At 43.0% G+C, this 16,790-nt stretch overlaps 1 protein-coding gene and 13 non-coding genes across 14 annotated transcripts; all 14 read right to left on the reverse strand.

Annotated features, from left to right (window-relative positions):
- Positions 1-368: 368 nt before the first annotated feature.
- trnag-ucc (transfer RNA glycine (anticodon UCC)) lies at positions 369-440 on the reverse strand. Its single transcript has one exon. It is a non-coding gene; the product is annotated as a tRNA-Gly (tRNA).
- Positions 441-541: 101 nt separating this feature from the next.
- trnag-ucc (transfer RNA glycine (anticodon UCC)) lies at positions 542-613 on the reverse strand. The gene has a single exon. It is a non-coding gene; the product is annotated as a tRNA-Gly (tRNA).
- A 91-nt stretch (positions 614-704) lies between these two features.
- trnag-ucc (transfer RNA glycine (anticodon UCC)) lies at positions 705-776 on the reverse strand. The gene has a single exon. It is a non-coding gene; the product is annotated as a tRNA-Gly (tRNA).
- A 256-nt stretch (positions 777-1,032) lies between these two features.
- Positions 1,033-1,104, reverse strand: trnag-ucc (transfer RNA glycine (anticodon UCC)). The gene has a single exon. It is a non-coding gene; the product is annotated as a tRNA-Gly (tRNA).
- A 101-nt stretch (positions 1,105-1,205) lies between these two features.
- trnag-gcc (transfer RNA glycine (anticodon GCC)) lies at positions 1,206-1,277 on the reverse strand. The gene has a single exon. It is a non-coding gene; the product is annotated as a tRNA-Gly (tRNA).
- A 264-nt stretch (positions 1,278-1,541) lies between these two features.
- Positions 1,542-1,613, reverse strand: trnag-ucc (transfer RNA glycine (anticodon UCC)). Its single transcript has one exon. It is a non-coding gene; the product is annotated as a tRNA-Gly (tRNA).
- Positions 1,614-1,714: 101 nt separating this feature from the next.
- trnag-gcc (transfer RNA glycine (anticodon GCC)) lies at positions 1,715-1,786 on the reverse strand. The gene has a single exon. It is a non-coding gene; the product is annotated as a tRNA-Gly (tRNA).
- Positions 1,787-2,223: 437 nt separating this feature from the next.
- On the reverse strand, positions 2,224-2,295 carry trnag-ucc (transfer RNA glycine (anticodon UCC)). The gene has a single exon. It is a non-coding gene; the product is annotated as a tRNA-Gly (tRNA).
- Positions 2,296-2,386: 91 nt separating this feature from the next.
- On the reverse strand, positions 2,387-2,458 carry trnag-ucc (transfer RNA glycine (anticodon UCC)). The gene has a single exon. It is a non-coding gene; the product is annotated as a tRNA-Gly (tRNA).
- A 101-nt stretch (positions 2,459-2,559) lies between these two features.
- Positions 2,560-2,631, reverse strand: trnag-gcc (transfer RNA glycine (anticodon GCC)). The gene has a single exon. It is a non-coding gene; the product is annotated as a tRNA-Gly (tRNA).
- Positions 2,632-2,895: 264 nt separating this feature from the next.
- Positions 2,896-2,967, reverse strand: trnag-ucc (transfer RNA glycine (anticodon UCC)). Its single transcript has one exon. It is a non-coding gene; the product is annotated as a tRNA-Gly (tRNA).
- Positions 2,968-4,086: 1,119 nt separating this feature from the next.
- trnag-gcc (transfer RNA glycine (anticodon GCC)) lies at positions 4,087-4,158 on the reverse strand. Its single transcript has one exon. It is a non-coding gene; the product is annotated as a tRNA-Gly (tRNA).
- Positions 4,159-4,778: 620 nt separating this feature from the next.
- On the reverse strand, positions 4,779-4,850 carry trnag-gcc (transfer RNA glycine (anticodon GCC)). Its single transcript has one exon. It is a non-coding gene; the product is annotated as a tRNA-Gly (tRNA).
- Positions 4,851-9,021: 4,171 nt separating this feature from the next.
- map3k8 (mitogen-activated protein kinase kinase kinase 8) lies at positions 9,022-16,572 on the reverse strand. Its single transcript, XM_008438519.2, has 8 exons — positions 16,437-16,572; positions 15,557-15,925; positions 15,298-15,468; positions 13,000-13,261; positions 12,127-12,233; positions 11,079-11,231; positions 9,635-9,881; positions 9,022-9,547 (listed from the first exon to the last, which is right to left on the reverse strand). Exons 2-8 carry the CDS (start codon positions 15,896-15,898, stop codon positions 9,423-9,425), a joined length of 1,407 nt encoding a protein of 468 aa, XP_008436741.1. The 5' UTR covers positions 15,899-15,925; positions 16,437-16,572; the 3' UTR covers positions 9,022-9,422.
- Positions 16,573-16,790: the final 218 nt, after the last annotated feature.

Raw genomic sequence — 16,790 nt, forward strand, 5'->3', positions numbered from 1 at the left:
AATATATACACTGTTTTTGAAGTACAAAGCACTGCGATGGCCGGGAATTTAACCCTGGTCAACTGCTTGGAAGGCAGCTATGCTCACCAGCATACCACCATCGCAACAGGAGGTAATTGTGAAATTTTTCTGCAGGACATCCAGATATAGACAATATACTGACGATAAATGCAACCTTTTTCCGGTTCAAAGCACTGCGATGGCCGGGAATCTAACCCGGGTCAACTGCTTGGAAGGCAGCTATGCTCACCACTATACCACCATCGCTACAGGAGGTAATTGTGAAATTCTGTGAAATTTTTCTGCATGACATCCAGATATAGACAAGATACTGACGATAAATGCATCCTTTTTCCGGTTCAAAGCACTGCGATGGCCGGGAATCGAACCCGGGTCAACTGCTTGGAAGGCAGCTATGCTCACCACTATACCACCATCGCTACAGGAGGTAATTGTGAAATTCTGTGAAATTTTTCTGCAGGACATCCAGATATGGAAAAGATAGTGACAATAAAGGCTTCCTTTTTCCAGTTCAAAGCACTGCGATGGCCGGGAATCGAACCCGGGTCAACTGCTTGGAAGGCAGCTATGCTCACCACTATACCACCATCGCAACAGGAGGTGATTGTGAAATTCTTCTGCAGGACATCCAGATATAGACAAGATACTGACGATAAATGCAACCTTTTTCCGGTTCAAAGCACTGCGATGGCCGGGAGTCGAACCCGGGTCAACTGCTTGGAAGGCAGCTATGCTCACCACTATACCACCATCGCTACAGGAGGCAATTGTTACATTGTGTTGAATTTTTCGTCACTAAAACCATATTTAGAACAGAATTTAACAATATATACACTGTTTTTGAGGTACAAAGCACTGCGATGGCCGGGAATCGAACCCGGGTCAACTGCTTGGAAGGCAGCTATGCTCACCACTATCGCAACAGGAGGTGATTGTGAAATTCTTCTGCAGGACATCCAGATATAGACAAGATACTGACGATAAATGCAACCTTTTTCCTGTTCAAAGCACTGCGATGGCCGGGAGTCGAACCCGGGTCAACTGCTTGGAAGGCAGCTATGCTCACCACTATACCACCATCGCTACAGGAGGCAATTTTTACATTGTGTTGAATTTTTCGTCACTAAAACCATATTTAGAACAGAGTTTGACAATATATACACTGTTTTTGAGGTACAAAGCACTGCAATGGCCGGGAATCGAACCCGGGTCAACTGCTTGGCAAGCAGCTATGTTCACCACTATACCACCATCGCTACAGGAGGAAATTGTTACATTGTGTTGAATTTTTCGTCACTAAAACCATATTTAGAACAGAATTTGACAATATATACACTGTTTTTGAAGTACAAAGCACTGCGATGGCCGGGAATTTAACCCGGGTCAACTGCTTGGAAGGCAGCTATGCTCACCACTATACCACCATCGCAACAGGAGGTAATTGTGAAATTTTTCTGCAGGACATCCAGATATAGACAATATATTGACGATAAATGCAACCTTTTTCCAGTTCAAAGCACTGCGATGGCCGGGAATCGAACCCGGGTCAACTGCTTGGAAGGCAGCTATGCTCACCACTATACCACCATCGCTACAGGAGGCAATTGTTACATTGTGTTGAATTTTTCGTCACTAAAACCATATTTAGAACAGAATTTGACAATATATACAATGTTTTTGAGGTACAAAGCACTGCGATGGCCGGGAATCGAACCCGGGTAAACTGCTTGGCAAGCAGCTATGTTCACCACTATACCACCATCGCTACAGGAGGAAATTGTTACATTGTGTTGAATTTTTTGTCACTAAAACCATATTTAGAACAGAATTTGACAATATATACACTGTTTTTGAAGTACAAAGCACTGCGATGGCCGGGAATTTAACCCTGGTCAACTGCTTGGAAGGCAGCTATGCTCACCAGCATACCACCATCGCAACAGGAGGTAATTGTGAAATTTTTCTGCAGGACATCCAGATATAGACAATATACTGACGATAAATGCAACCTTTTTCCGGTTCAAAGCACTGCGATGGCCGGGAATCTAACCCGGGTCAACTGCTTGGAAGGCAGCTATGCTCACCACTATACCACCATCGCTACAGGAGGTAATTGTGAAATTCTGTGAAATTTTTCTGCATGACATCCAGATATAGACAAGATACTGACGATAAATGCATCCTTTTTCCGGTTCAAAGCACTGCGATGGCCGGGAATCGAACCCGGGTCAACTGCTTGGAAGGCAGCTATGCTCACCACTATACCACCATCGCAACAGGAGGTGATTGTGAAATTCTTCTGCAGGACATCCAGATATAGACAAGATACTGACGATAAATGCAACCTTTTTCCGGTTCAAAGCACTGCGATGGCCGGGAGTCGAACCCGGGTCAACTGCTTGGAAGGCAGCTATGCTCACCACTATACCACCATCGCTACAGGAGGCAATTTTTACATTGTGTTGAATTTTTCGTCACTAAAACCATATTTAGAACAGAGTTTGACAATATATACACTGTTTTTGAGGTACAAAGCACTGCGATGGCCGGGAATCGAACCCGGGTCAACTGCTTGGCAAGCAGCTATGTTCACCACTATACCACCATCGCTACAGGAGGAAATTGTTACATTGTTTTGAATTTTTCGTCACTAAAACCATATTTAGAACAGAATTTGACAATATATACACTGTTTTTGAAGTACAAAGCACTGCGATGGCCGGGAATTTAACCCGGGTCAACTGCTTGGAAGGCAGCTATGCTCACCACTATACCACCATCGCAACAGGAGGTAATTGTGAAATTTTTCTGCAGGACATCCAGATATAGACAATATACTGACGATAAATGCAACCTTTTTCCGGTTCAAAGCACTGCGATGGCCGGGAATCGAACCCGGGTCAACTGCTTGGAAGGCAGCTATGCTCACCACTATACCACCATCGCTACAGGAGGCAATTGTTACATTGTGTTGAATTTTTCGTCACTAAAACCATATTTAGAACAGAATTTGACAATATATACAATGTTTTTGAGGTACAAAGCACTGCGATGGCCGGGAATAGAACCCAGGTAAACTGCTTGGCAAGCAGCTATGTTCACCACTATACCACCATCGCTACAGGAGGAAATTGTTACATTGTGTTGAATTTTTCGTCACTAAAACCATATTTAGAACAGAATTTGACAATATATACACTGTTTTTGAAGTACAAAGCACTGCGATGGCCGGGAATTTAACCCTGGTCAACTGCTTGGAAGGCAGCTATGCTCACCAGCATACCACCATCGCAACAGGAGGTAATTGTGAAATTTTTCTGCAGGACATCCAGATATAGACAATATACTGACGATAAATGCAACCTTTTTCCGGTTCAAAGCACTGCGATGGCCGGGAATCTAACCCGGGTCAACTGCTTGGAAGGCAGCTATGCTCACCACTATACCACCATCGCTACAGGAGGTAATTGTGAAATTCTGTGAAATTTTTCTGCAGGACATCCAGATATGGAAAAGATAGTGACAATAAAGGCTTAATTTTTCCGGTTCAAAGCACTGCAATGGCCGGGAATCGAACCCGAGTCAACTGCTTGGAAGGCAGCTATGCTCACCACTATACCACCATCGCAAAAGGAGGTAATTGTGAAATTTTTCTGCAGGACATCCAGATATAGACAAGATACTGACGATAAATGCAACCTTTTTCCGGTTCAAAGCACTGCGATGGCCAGGAATCGAACCCGGGTCAACTGCTTGGAAGGCAGCTATGCTCACCACTATACCACCATCGCTACAGGAGGTAATTGTGAAATTCTGTGAAATTTTTCTGCAGGACATCCAGATATGGAAAAGATAGTGACTATAAAGGCTTCCTTTTTCCGGTTCATAGCACTGCAATGGCCGGGAATCGAACCCGGTTCAACTGCATGGCAAGCAGCTATGTTCACCACAATACCACCATTGCTATAGGAGGTAAATGTGATATTCTCTGAAATTTTTCTGCAGGACATCCAGATATAGACAAGATTCTGACGATAAATGCATCCTTTTTCCGGTTCAAAGCACTGCGATGGCCGGGAATCGAACCCGGGTCAACTGCTTGGCAAGCAGCTATGCTCTCCACTATACCACCATCGCCACAGGAAGCAATTGTTACATAGTGTTGAATTTTTCGGCAGTAAAACCATATTTAGAACAGAATTTTGAAATATATACACTGTTTTTGAGCTACAAAGATCTGCAATGGCCGGGAATCAAACTCAGGTCAACTGCTCGGAAGCCAGCTATGTTCGACACTATACCACCATCGGTACAAATGGTAATTGTGACGTTCTTTGAAATTTTTCTGCAGGACATCCAGATATGGAAAAGATAGTGACAATAAAGGCTTCCTTTCTCCAGTACAAAGCTTTGCGATGGCCTTGAATCGAACCCGGGTCAACTGCTTGGAAGGCAGCTATGCTCACCACTATACCACCATCGCTACAGGAGGTAGTTATGACATTCTGTGAAATTTATCTGAAGGACATCCAGATATAGAAAATATACTGACCATAAATGCATCCTTTTTCCGGTTCAAAGCACTACGATGGCAGGGAATCAAACCCGGGTCAACTGCTTGGCAAGCAGCTATGTTCACCACTATACCACCATCGCTACAGGAGGCAATTGTTTCATTGTGTTGAATTTTTCGACACTAAAACCATATTTGGAACAGAATTTGACAATATATACACTGTTTTTGAGGTACAAAGCACTGTGATGGCCGGGAATCGAACCCGGGTCAACTGCTTGGCAAGCAGCTATGTTCATCACTATACCACCATCGCTACAGGAGGCAATTGTTACATTGTGTTGAATGTTTCGTCACTAAAACCATATTTAGAACAGAATTTGACAATATATACACTGTTTTTGAGGTACAAAGCACAGCGATGGCTGGGAATCGAACCCGGGTCAACTGCTTGGCAAGCAGTTATGCTCACCACTGTACCAACATCGCTACAGAGGGTAATTGTGACATTCTGTGAAATTTTTCTGCAGGACAAGATACTGACAATAAAGGCTTCCTTTTTCCGGTTCAAAGCACTGCAATGGCCGGTAATCGAACCCGGGTCAACTGCTTGGAAGGCAGCTATGCTCACAACCATACCACAATCGCTACAGGAGGTATTTGTGACATTGTGTTGAATTTGTCGACCCGAATACCATATTTAGGTACAGAAGGTAATTGTGATGTGTTGAATATTTTGGCAGGATAACCTACAATAGAAGAGGAGTTAATATATACATCCTTTTCAGGTACTCAACGCTCTGAGATGAGTTACTTTTTGATTCAGATGATTAGGTTAACTGCTCGTTCAGAGAACCTTTTCATGATATGCTAATTTTTTGAGACAGGGATTTTGGGTTTTCAAGAGCTGTATGCCAAAATCATCAGTATTAAAACAATAAAAGACCTTTAATATTTCTTTTGGTGTGCAATGAATATAAAATATATGTTAAGTTTTTATCATTACATTATGGAAAATATTGAACTTCTTCACAATATGCTAATTTTTTGAGAAAGACTTGTAAATGCATCCTATTTCCAGTACTCAATGCTCTGTGATGGCCAGGAGTCAAACCCAGTTCAACTGCTTGGCAAGAAGATGTGCTCACCATCGTACCACCGTAGCTACAGAAGGTAATTGTGACATTGTGTTGAATATTTCAGCAGGATAACCAGATATAGAATAGAAGTTGACAATTTATGCATCCTTTTTCTGGTACTCAAAGCACTGTGATGGCCGGGAATCTAACCCTGGTCAACTGCTTGGAATGCAGCTCTGCTCACCACAATACCACCATAGCCATAAAAGACAATCTAAACATTGTTCAAAAATTTTGCACAGTGTAACCAATTTCATAGGAAAATGTGAACCTGTTAATAACATTTTGTTTTCTGGGAAAGCTCTGCCATGGCCGGGAATCGAACCCAGGTCAACTGCTTTCAAGCAGCTATGCTCACCACTTTACCACCAAAAAATATATATTTGACCTGATTTTGAGCAGAAATTGACAAGCTTTCTTTATCCATCAGAATGCTTAAATGCAGCTATGCTGACCACTATATAGGAGTCTGTGTGATTAAACACTGAAGCAGTACCCACCTTTGACCAGAAGGTGGCGGAACGGGACTGCAGCGTTCAGCAGGACGCGACAGCTTCTAGCAGCCTTTCACCCGTGCAGGAGAAGCAGCTTCCTGCAGCAGTGAGTTCCCCGCCCACACTTTAGAAAGAGGAAGTGTAGGCCCAGAATGCAGATAGGAGAAAACCCTTTTCCATATTTCACGTTCTGGGTTTCCCTGATGTAAAATCACTAGCTGATATTGGCCATGACTAAATATGGTCTCAGAAAAAGCAACGTAGCTAACAGGCTTGCTAAAACATTATTCATACGTTGACTACGACTACAATCTAGTTGATATTTGGGGGAATTCAGGAAAACTGCACACATTTTTCCCATATTCGTCTCATTGCATTTCTACCAAATTACCAGAGAATGTAGTTTTCAAACCATAATAATAAAAAAGGGAAAATAGTTAACTTATAGTTTGTTTTTGCTCATGTTTAAAAAGGGAAGAGAATCAAATTAAATATATAGTAAGAAATTAGATGTATGGAGTATTCATAGGTCTAAAGAAAGCTTTTGATACAATAAATCAATTGAAACACACTGTTGAATGGCTCAAGGTTGACATTTTTGTTAGAGCTTCTTAGAGCTGGAGTAAGAATAACACACGAGGGTTGAATAATGACATAACAATTATATATATATATAAAATTTCCCCTGCACAGAGACCCTTTCTCACCATCAACCACCATAATTTCTAAAACCATACATAAATTCCCTTACACTTCATGTGTATGTGCTACTTTTTGTTTGTCTAATCAAGAAATGTATGGACAATGCAGCTGCTGTAATACAGACTGCTACAACTATCACAACCCAAATGTCTTTCAAGAGCACTGAATAATTTGAGGTACAACATTTATTTTCCCTTTGGGCTCAATAAAGTATTTTCAAATTTGAACTGAATAATCTGGTGGTAATGTGACAAAACATAAACTTGTTAAATATTCATTGCAACTTGTATATATAGAATAGATCAACTCACAGCATCCTAAAATTTATTGGAATATTTTAGATTGATAGATGGGACATAATCTGAATAAATGACCCATTTGTTGGTCGACTTAGTAATGACTAACACAGTGACACTGGATTTTTTTTTTTTTTGTTGTTGCTTCTTTTATTGTATTTACAACATACAAAATAAACACATTGCAAACAACGGGTAATTTCTATGATTAATACCAAAGAAAGTGGGTACAGCAGACATTGTCTAACAAGATGTGCACAACACAAATCACATGTCCATTCTTCAGAAGCTTTTTTGCATACGAGTGGAGGGGAAGAGGGGGTTGGTATAAATATTCCACAGGAATCAACAAGAGGAAGTCCATAATTGAACTACAGAATGATTCAGTACATGCCTGTGTAATTCACACATACATAAACATACAGCTTACATTCCAAGAGATAAACTGGCATCTCTTCCAGGCCAGCTTCACACCAGCTGTACAGCCTCTGCAATACTTATATTTTTTGCATTGCAGAGTTGCTGAGTCATGACTCTGCAGGTTGGTTCACACTGCGTGCGTTTTCGTTTTCGGAGCATCCGAAAACGACGGAGAGCTTAAAACGCTGTGAGCTTAGAGTTTTAACTCGCAAAAGCCAACGTTACGTCGTCACAGCCGATCGTTTCTGTTTGTCGTCGTGGAGATCCGTGCCTCGGCGATGCGAGTCTGTTGAGCCGGTGAGAAGCTGTGCTACGGTTCCGATCACAGACACAATAAAGAAAAGTAAATAATAAATAACGCTTCGCTTTTCTCCATGCCTCTTCAGCAGTCGTTTGACTGAGAAAAGCCTCGGGCCGCGCCTCAGTAGCTGCGTGTCCATTCATGATGAGGCGAGTCTTGACGTGTTGAAAAGAAATTCAAAATGTCAATTTAGAAAAAACTCGTTTTCCATTAAAAACATTTTGGCACAAGGATGAGTTTTTTGTTTTTTTTGTCCGTATCAAAAATGGTCTAATTTGCAAAAACCGCAATGGAAACCCATTTTTTGTGCATCACACAAGTCACATGGTCGACAACTGAATGTCACTACTGTCAGAAACCATGAAGAAGATGACAGGAAGAGGTAGGAGGAGTTTTCAGTGACTAATCACATGAACCAACTCCTTTCATCCATCCATCCATTTTCTTGACACCCTTGTCCCTTAGTGGGGTCGGGAGGGTTGCTGGTGCCATGAACCAACTCATTCACATGTTTTTTTTTTAATTACGTTTCTGATTTCATCGAAACGGTGCAATTGCTAAATTGCGTTTTTGTGACATCAATGGATTATTGACAAAGCTTTGTGCACATTTGGAATGGAAATACAGCTAGCTGTTCTTTGGTATAAATCAGACCTTTCAGGATTTCTAAAACGTCTCAGACGTTTTCTTTTGCCTTCTATCAAAGAACTGCTTTGTTTTTAAAGCCGCTTCGCAATTTTTGTTTTAGTTGGGATCCTCATTAAAGAGCTACCCACAACAAATAACCCTATTCTAAGCAGCCTGTCATAAAGAAAAGTGTTTTTGATGGAGAATAAAATAATCCCAGAAAAGGGTCAAGGCAATAGGATTCCAACATGAGCTTAAAAAAAATCATTTCAGGAAGTCAGAATTGTTCCTGATGAGTATATAAAAATAAAGAAGCACCACAGAGTGTAGCCTGTGGTGAAATGACGTACTCTATTTCAGCCTGCAGGAATCCAACGCTATGTTTGAATGACTTATTTCCTCTTTCGCAAAACATAAAGATGTGAAAAGGTGTCTTGGATTAATGAGAATATGTAAATAAAACATACATGTACCCACTTTAGCTGTAAAGGATGTAGGAAACTCTTGCTAAGGAAAAAAACAGTCATTGTTGCAGCATTGGTCAACTGAACTCCCCCAGAGTAGCATGATGAGTTTGTGGAAAGATAATTCCACCCATTAATAGATGCGAGACTTAAAGCAGATGTGCTTCTGTTGTTTCATGTCCCTTTAAGGCTTAAACATGAGGCTTAAAGGCTGCGAGTGTAAAAAAACAAACAAAAAAAAAAACATGTCACAACATCTGCTTCCACCTAATGTATGTATGTACAGAGTCTGCTGAACCTGGGTACCATGTCTCTTTCGTTTTGCTCACGAGTCACGCAACCTGCAGCTCACTTTGAGTTACAACTCAAAGGTTTAAAGCAGATGGGCAGCCAGTTGTAATCACAGCTCGGCTTCTGGTAACACCAGTCTCTTGCAGGTAAAACGTTAGCCGTACTCAGAGGTAGGGGGTCCTGTGACCAGTTTGCTGTACCCTGACAAGGCCCCCAGGTCAATGTACAGCGAGCCCTTCCTCCTTAAGTGGCCAGAGTCTTCGGAGTACAGAGATGATTCTGCAGAGGAGAAAGGCGAGCATGTGTTAAAATCCAGTTGGGTCTGTGATAACACGACAGTTTCGAATGCACGTCCAAAAGCCTTACCCTGTGTGGTGTCGTGGTGCTGGCTGGGCTGCCGTAGCAACGCGTGGGTGACCTCCTCCAGGGCCGAGTCCAGGCTCCAGCAGCGCGGCTGGTCCTCCCTGGGGGGGTTCAGGGCGTCGTCCTTCAGCAGCTCGGACGCGGAGCTCCGCAGTGCGGGGTTCCTCTCCAGGGCTCGCCCCAGGAAGGAGCGCATGGCTGCGCTGCAGTCCTCCGGTATGTCCTCCAGAGGCGGGGCCTGCTTGTGGATCTGTCACCACAGGACCGAGAACAGGATGCGTCTCATTAAACCGCAGCCAGACCAAACGGTGTGCAAATGTCCCAAAAGATCTCCAGCAAACAAAGCAACTTGTCTGACAAGTTAAAAACAGAACAATGGGCTATAGTAAGACTGAGACTGCAGAAGTAAATAACCAACACTCCATGACGGGTTTCATGAGGAAGTGAGTAACTGTTTGAATATATATATTTAAAAAAGGGTAACCATTTAACAAGGAGAACCATGTAATGGAAGAAGTAAAGGTGCAAAGAAGCAGAAGTGACGTTGACTCACTAAGGGTGCAATAGGTCAAACTCATCTCATCTCCTCACAATCTAGTCTGAAATAAGTCACGGAAACTGACGTCACGCTTTTAAACACAGTAAGTGATGCCTGCCTAACGCGAGGATTTTCTCCGAGCCTCACTTCATCTTGCTTCTCCAATATTGACATATGCAATGATAGCAACAAATTGTTCTTAGTAATCAATATTGGATGCACTGTGTTTGGCAGCTACATGTGAGACTGTCTGGCCTGAAACAAAACAGGTCAGTTTTAGTCTGTAAGCTGGACAATGAGGCTGATGAGCATAATGACTAGGCCAAAGTACTGTGACAAGCATGAAAGGGTTACAGTCGGGTTTAGGTTGGAATGTTTTGTTTGACAAAATGTCTAAGTCCAGAACAGATCTAAAAATGTGGAGCTCAATCTGCTGATTCTGGAAGTAAAAGTCTTCATCCCTAAGGATGATGAATACCTGCATGGATTTTCCTGGAATCATATCTCAAAACTCTCCCAAACATCCTGATCTTCATAACATGACACAGGATGACAGGTAGGGATTCCCTTACAGTTGGTTCCAACACCAGAATACAGCTTCATCTTTGCACACCCCACGTAATTAACCCATTTGCTCTCACAGATGCAACTTGGGGTCAACTTGACCGGGCAGAAGCTGGAATCAACCCTACAACCTTCCGATTGCAAGACGACACCTCCACCCACTGAGTCACAGTCGCTCCAGTGGATATATGGATTTCTGCTCTAGATGTGCTTGGTCCTTCCAAATCCCCATGCCACTGTACTACGAACTTTCTTCAAACTCTTCCGTTTGAGACTTACTTTGTGCTTGTCTGTGATTACATGACAAAAATGAGAAAAACAAACAAAATAAGCAAGAGTACTCACAATGTAAAGGTAGGACGGGTAGGCGGTGCGCGGGTAGCGCCTGACCCAGGGAGGACTAGCCGTCTGCATGTGGATTATGGTGGTGCCCAGGCTGTAGATGTCCGTCTTGGTGTTATGTCCTCGACACAGAACCAGCTCTGGACTCATATACATCTGTTTGAAAAGAACATAAAACCACATAAATGCCACATGTGGGCTGCAGACCCAAAACGACAGAAAGAGAAGTGAAAGTTGTTCCACTTGTAGTGATCATCTGTTGGATTCTGATTATCAGAGAAGCAGCAAACAGGAAGTGTCCTCTTACACAAGAAGGGGCTTTCTGTGATAAACAAGCTAACCTTTAGGCCCACGCTCTGTGTGTATGTGTGTTTGTGTGTCAAGGTATGTTCACCGCCAAATGTTTATTGGCCTTCAAGTGAAAAGCAAATACAGCAACTGAGTTCATCTTTGTTTTTCTCTGCTGGAAATTCCAGCTTGGTCTCCTGTGTCAATGTGTGTCTGAGCATCTCAGACTCTCTCTCTCTGTCTCTCTCTCTCTTGTTGCCACTGGGTGTCTGCCCTGGGACTTTCCGCAAGCCAAGCCACGAGAGGCTCGATGTGCAGATGTGACACACAAACATGCTCAAACATTTGAAAAGCAGGGAGCATATGTTGTTGGGAGAGACAGGCGTTTGAGAAATCCCTCGGACTCTTCCCAAAACCTCCTGCAGATCAAAGCGAGAGCGCCCTGGGCAGACACAAAACTGTTACTAGCAGCTGTGAGGTCAGTGAGTGCGGCGGTGGCAGTGCTGATCTCAAGAGCTCGATCTTTGGAAGAGCATCACAAAAGGACAAACAAGTGCAGACAAGTTTATTGACTAATTAGTGAAAAACTTGTGTGAGGAGGGGAATCGAGCCCGAGTCAGAAACAAGACGCCTGCTGACTTTTCTAGTAAACACACATCAAGTTTGATTCGAGGAAGCAGCAACAGAGAGACGCTGTGTTCGAAAGAAGCTTACGCTTGCATCCTGTACGGTTGCATCAGGGTTTTGTTTTGTTTTTTCTTACCTCTGTTCCTCTGAGGTCTCTGGGGGTGTATGTGTCCTCTGTCATCTGCACCGTCAGACCAAAGTCCACCAGCACGGCCTTGTCCGACATCAGGACGATGTTGCTGGCTGAGAAAGGAGAACGCAATGAATCAGAGGAGTTGCAAATCTGAGAGGTTTATCTTTTTTCTTTTTTTTTTGTAATTTTGGAGTTTCTGCAGGAAAAGCCAACACATTCCAACCTCTGGGCTTTGGAATGCGTCTTGTGCTGATTTGAAATGAGAAGGATGTCGGGTGTGTCAAAGGCATGTGGACAAGGAAGTGAAGTGAATGGTTCTGGTAAAGCTAATCCTTGCCCACAAAACACTCCTTGAGAGAAAATGACTTGGGGTTTGATCATAAGCAGGAAAATGTCGCATACCACAGAGACACACCAGAGGGTCAGGCTGACTTCTATCATAAGCCTTTAGCTCTTTTTCTGGACGCTTGCTCTGACTGAGAAGGAGGTTGGAATTTCCACACTGTGAGCCTTTAGACATGAAGCTGACAGATTTGTGAGTGAAATCCTTAGATTCCAGCTGTACCGCGTCGCTACCTTTCATCATATTTCTTCTTTACGCTCTACATTCTGGGCATTGATGGTGAACATCGGATTTTTTGTCAGTCCCACCTGGCAACGCTTGAAGATTTGCTTTCTGGTTGTCTTAAATGAGTCTCTTTTCCTCCTCAGAAAATGAGTTACATGAACTATACTCATCTGAGGCTTCGCTTGAAAGCGAAACAAAGATATTGTTACAATGCTGCTTGGTCATTTCCTGAACAGATCAACCTTTGGCAAGTTCAGCACGTCCGCCAACAGGCGTCAAAGCATTTGTTGTAAAAGTGTGTCTCTTACGTTTGATGTCATGGTGGATGACTTTGTGCGAGTGCAGGTACTCCAGCCCGCGCAGAACCTGCTTGGCCACCCAGATGATCTCGAACTCCCTCATGGGCCCGCAGCTGTCCAGCTTCTCCAGTACCGAGCCGCCTTCCCCGGCCTCCATGAACAGGTGGACGCTCTGGTCCCAGAGCACGGCGCCGTACAGCTCCGCGATGTTCTCGTGGCGGAATCGGGCCTGGAACTCCACATCGGCTGCTTTGAAGTTCTCAATGGGGATCTGTGGGGAGGAAGATCGAACGCAAAGTTAAAATCAATAGCAGGAGTGGACGTGTTTGCTCAATTTAAGGGATGGAACAATGCTTTTGGTAAATAGATTGATATGCAAACTTGCAAAAACATGAAATGTGAGAAAAAGAGATCATCAACTAAGAAACAGGGATTGCTTTATACCGTCGAATATAAAGACACTATGTGCCTAAAACACTTAAAGTATCATTTATGTTGGGGTATAACTGACAACTTTTGAGTTAATATAAACATTTTAAATGTTTTAAAAGTTTAAAACTTGAGGGAAAACTGACTTTATGACACAATTTAAAATTTGAAATGATCATGGATTAATAGTAGCATTTTAAAAAGCATTTACAAGTAGTTCATTTACAAGTAGTTGGGTTTCTTAAAAAAAAAATCAACAAATAGGAAGTTCAGTAAGTTGTAGGAAACTAGGTCAATAACACTGATTAGCATAGCAGAGCACAAGCATTTAGAGGAGAAGCTAATAGGTTTGTGTTTGTGTGTGCGTGCGTGTTTAAGCTATTCAGAGATTCTGTTTTACCTACAGCTTTTCTTATTTTGAGTTAGCTTAGTAACAAAGCTAGCGCTAGCCGCAAAGCCCCAGTCTTTATGTCAAGACTGGCAGCTTCAGTCTTGGTATAAAGATTGAAGCTGCAGTCCTCCAGCCTTCATACCAAACAGAGAAAAGTGGTTGCTTCCCCAACCTGTTATTTAACATCTCTAAATAACTTGGAAGGAAGCTGAGCCAGGCCAGATAGCTTAGTTTAGCGATGAACAACAACTCTTAATGACACATTCCATTTGTTCTACAAATTTCTGAGTTTCAATTCAAGTGAATCTCCTGGAACGACTCCTGAACTAAGAATTATTCAAAAGCCAAATCTACCAACACAACAACAGAATCCAAAATGGCGGACACACCTATAAGACACCTGGTGCTTTTTCCACTATTTTCCTGCTTCCTCCATTACATGTCACTTTTTATTTTGTGACTTTAAAACACAACTTGAAACGTATTCTATTTAAGAATGAAATACAGCTAATATTTATGCAATTCCTGCTAAGAAGAACTGCAGCTAAACAACATGTGCTGCATTATATTTCAGAACGATTGCAAGTCATTATAATATTACACAACCTTAAGTACTGAATGCATTGATAATGTGTTTAAGTGGAAAAAATGCCATGAAATATTGCTGTCATCTTATGTTGCTAACAGTAGTTATCCTGTTTAACTAGCAGAAAAAAAAAGCAAATCCAATCCGACTTATATCAGTTAAAGTCGATGTCATGCGTTCATCAAATAGAGAATTGCAGCTGTTCTGGTGTACATTCATGATTGCCTTGATAGTTTCCCCTAAGCACCAGAAAAGAAAATCCCAATCAACAACTACATTGCAACATTGCATAATATATTAGCTATGTGCATTTAATTATAACAGCATTTTTTATGACCTCCATGTTATGACTCAGATATCCCAAGCATGCACTACAAACTGGCTCCAGGAAGTTTTCCCAGCGTATTCACGGCAGCGTGCAGAGTCAACATCAAGTTCTGATAAAACCGAAGGTAGGAAACTGCTCCTTCCTCATTTGTCAATATTTTCCATGCACCAAAGAGTAAACAACACCCCCTCCACAACCACAGTGCCACAGACGCACGTAGGTATCGTTGCACACATATAAAGATCACATGGTGTCTTGTGGAAATTGTGCCATTTTCACTGAAATTATTGAAAAAAAAGAAAAGACAACAGGAGCTGCTGTGGGAAGTTATGTTGAATGTCCAGTCTTGCTTCAGCCTTTGCCCTTTTTCGTATGTTTTCGAAAGAGCACTGTGCTGCGCTCTCTTCCTCTTTCAATTCAAAGGAAACCGTAGTTGAGTTATGCACACATGACCGGTCTCTGCGCCGCCACACGAGCAAGCTGCACTTCACTTGGTGCTGAGGAAATATTTGGCACTCACACAGCGAGAGTTACAAGAAATCAGGCGCAGGTCGAATTCCAGAAAGCACTCACCAGTTTACAGGCCATCCTCTTCCTGGTCGTAATGTCCTGAGCCAAGTGAACTTTCCCAAAGGAGCCCTTCGGCACGAGGCCAGAGCCTGGATTCTTGTAGGTCAACTTCCATGGAAACAGGAGAACGTCCAGGTTGATCTGATAGCGGCCTTTCTTAACAGCCATGTCCTTCTGCGCAGCATGAAAACAAAGTTAAACTTCTGAAAAGGAAACACTAAATGTCAGAAAAAGACCTGCGGGCGAACGCAGCGAGCCTCACCTTGTTCAGGAGGACTCCCATCTCCTCGGGCAGGTGCTGCAGAGCTGCAGCCTGCATGTTGGACAGGAGGTTCACGAAGGACAGGATGTCTTGCACCGTCCCGTAGCGGACACCCCCGACTCCGCTGGCGTAGTCCTTCTGCTCCTTCCCCGGACCCCCTCCGTCCCCGACCTCCTCGTTCTCGTCCATCTCCTCCTGAGAAAGCCCCTCTTCATCAAAAGACAAGCCCGCTTCTTCCTCCTCTTCCTCAAGCTGATAGATCGTCTCTGCTGCGTTGATGATATCCTCTACGTTCATGTGAGCCAACAGCAGTTCCAGTCCGGTGTCATATTTGTAATCCATCGTGGCGCTCGTTTCTTCCCTCGCGACCTGAAATCAGACATCAGGAGGTCATTGGGTTTTGGTCGGACAGCTCTCTGGTCTGGCCCGCAGAACGTACACCGACACTAACACCCGTGCTTGGATAGAGCCTGACTGAGGCACGCAGCGGGGAGGGGCTCCAGCGAGTGTTTTCCAGGCAAGAGAGCAGTTTCAGAGTAAAGCTGGGAAACTCCAGCAAAGGTCAGCCCTCCGTTCACAGACTGACAGGGAGTCATTAGGGAGGGGTGGAATGGGATCTGAATGATTTACAGCTAACCAAAGATAAACACCTGCTTTCTACAGAAAAACAAAGGATTCATCCTTAGAAAGAAAGGAAGAAGAAAACTAAGGGAAAAAAAAGAAGAAAACCACTGCCTAAATGACAAAATGGAAATACAGATGAAAAACTGATGTAGAAATTGTAACATATTAACAATAAATCTCCTTCAGACTTGGCATACAACACCAGATATGAAAAAAAAGTAAACTGGATAACTAAATCAAGACATGCAACACTTACTTAAAATGTGTAGCAGGAGCTCATCAACATCGCTGCCTTTCCATCGTGCACCTCCAACGTCTGGTGGATACTGACGCGTGATCAGAGTCTGACTGCTGACTTCTAAAGGAAGTAAACAAAGGAAGTTATATGTCGACTGCACGTAGGAGATGACGCTGGGTGGGAGGATACTTTCTCTTTGCAGGTTTTGGTTTGCTTTTTCTTTGGTTAGAGATGGAAAGTCAAACGTTTTTTTTTTCTTTTTGCTCAGACGATTTCTTTTTGCTTTTACGTCAAGAAATACGAGACGGAGGAAATGGCAGGGAGTCCTCTGCATTTGTGGGCAACGATGGTAGAGATGTGAAAGAAGTGGGG

The sequence above is a fragment of the Poecilia reticulata genome, chromosome 20 (genome assembly GCF_904066995.2).
Source record: "Poecilia reticulata chromosome 20, P_reticulata-male-v2, whole genome shotgun sequence".
In the NCBI taxonomy this organism is placed as follows: Eukaryota; Metazoa; Chordata; class Actinopteri; order Cyprinodontiformes; family Poeciliidae; genus Poecilia; species Poecilia reticulata.

Excerpts from the sequence above, each read along its gene's own strand:
- map3k8 (XM_008438519.2), bottom strand. The coding sequence starts at position 15,898 with ATGGATTACAAATATGACACCGGACTGGAACTGCTGTTGGCTCACATG. Across the intron at positions 15,469-15,556 it reads TGGGAGTCCTCCTGAACAAG|AAGGACATGGCTGTTAAGAA; the intron begins GTGAGGCTCGCT and ends CATGCTGCGCAG. Across the intron at positions 13,262-15,297 it reads AGAGGATGGCCTGTAAACTG|ATCCCCATTGAGAACTTCAA; the intron begins GTGAGTGCTTTC and ends TCCTCCCCACAG.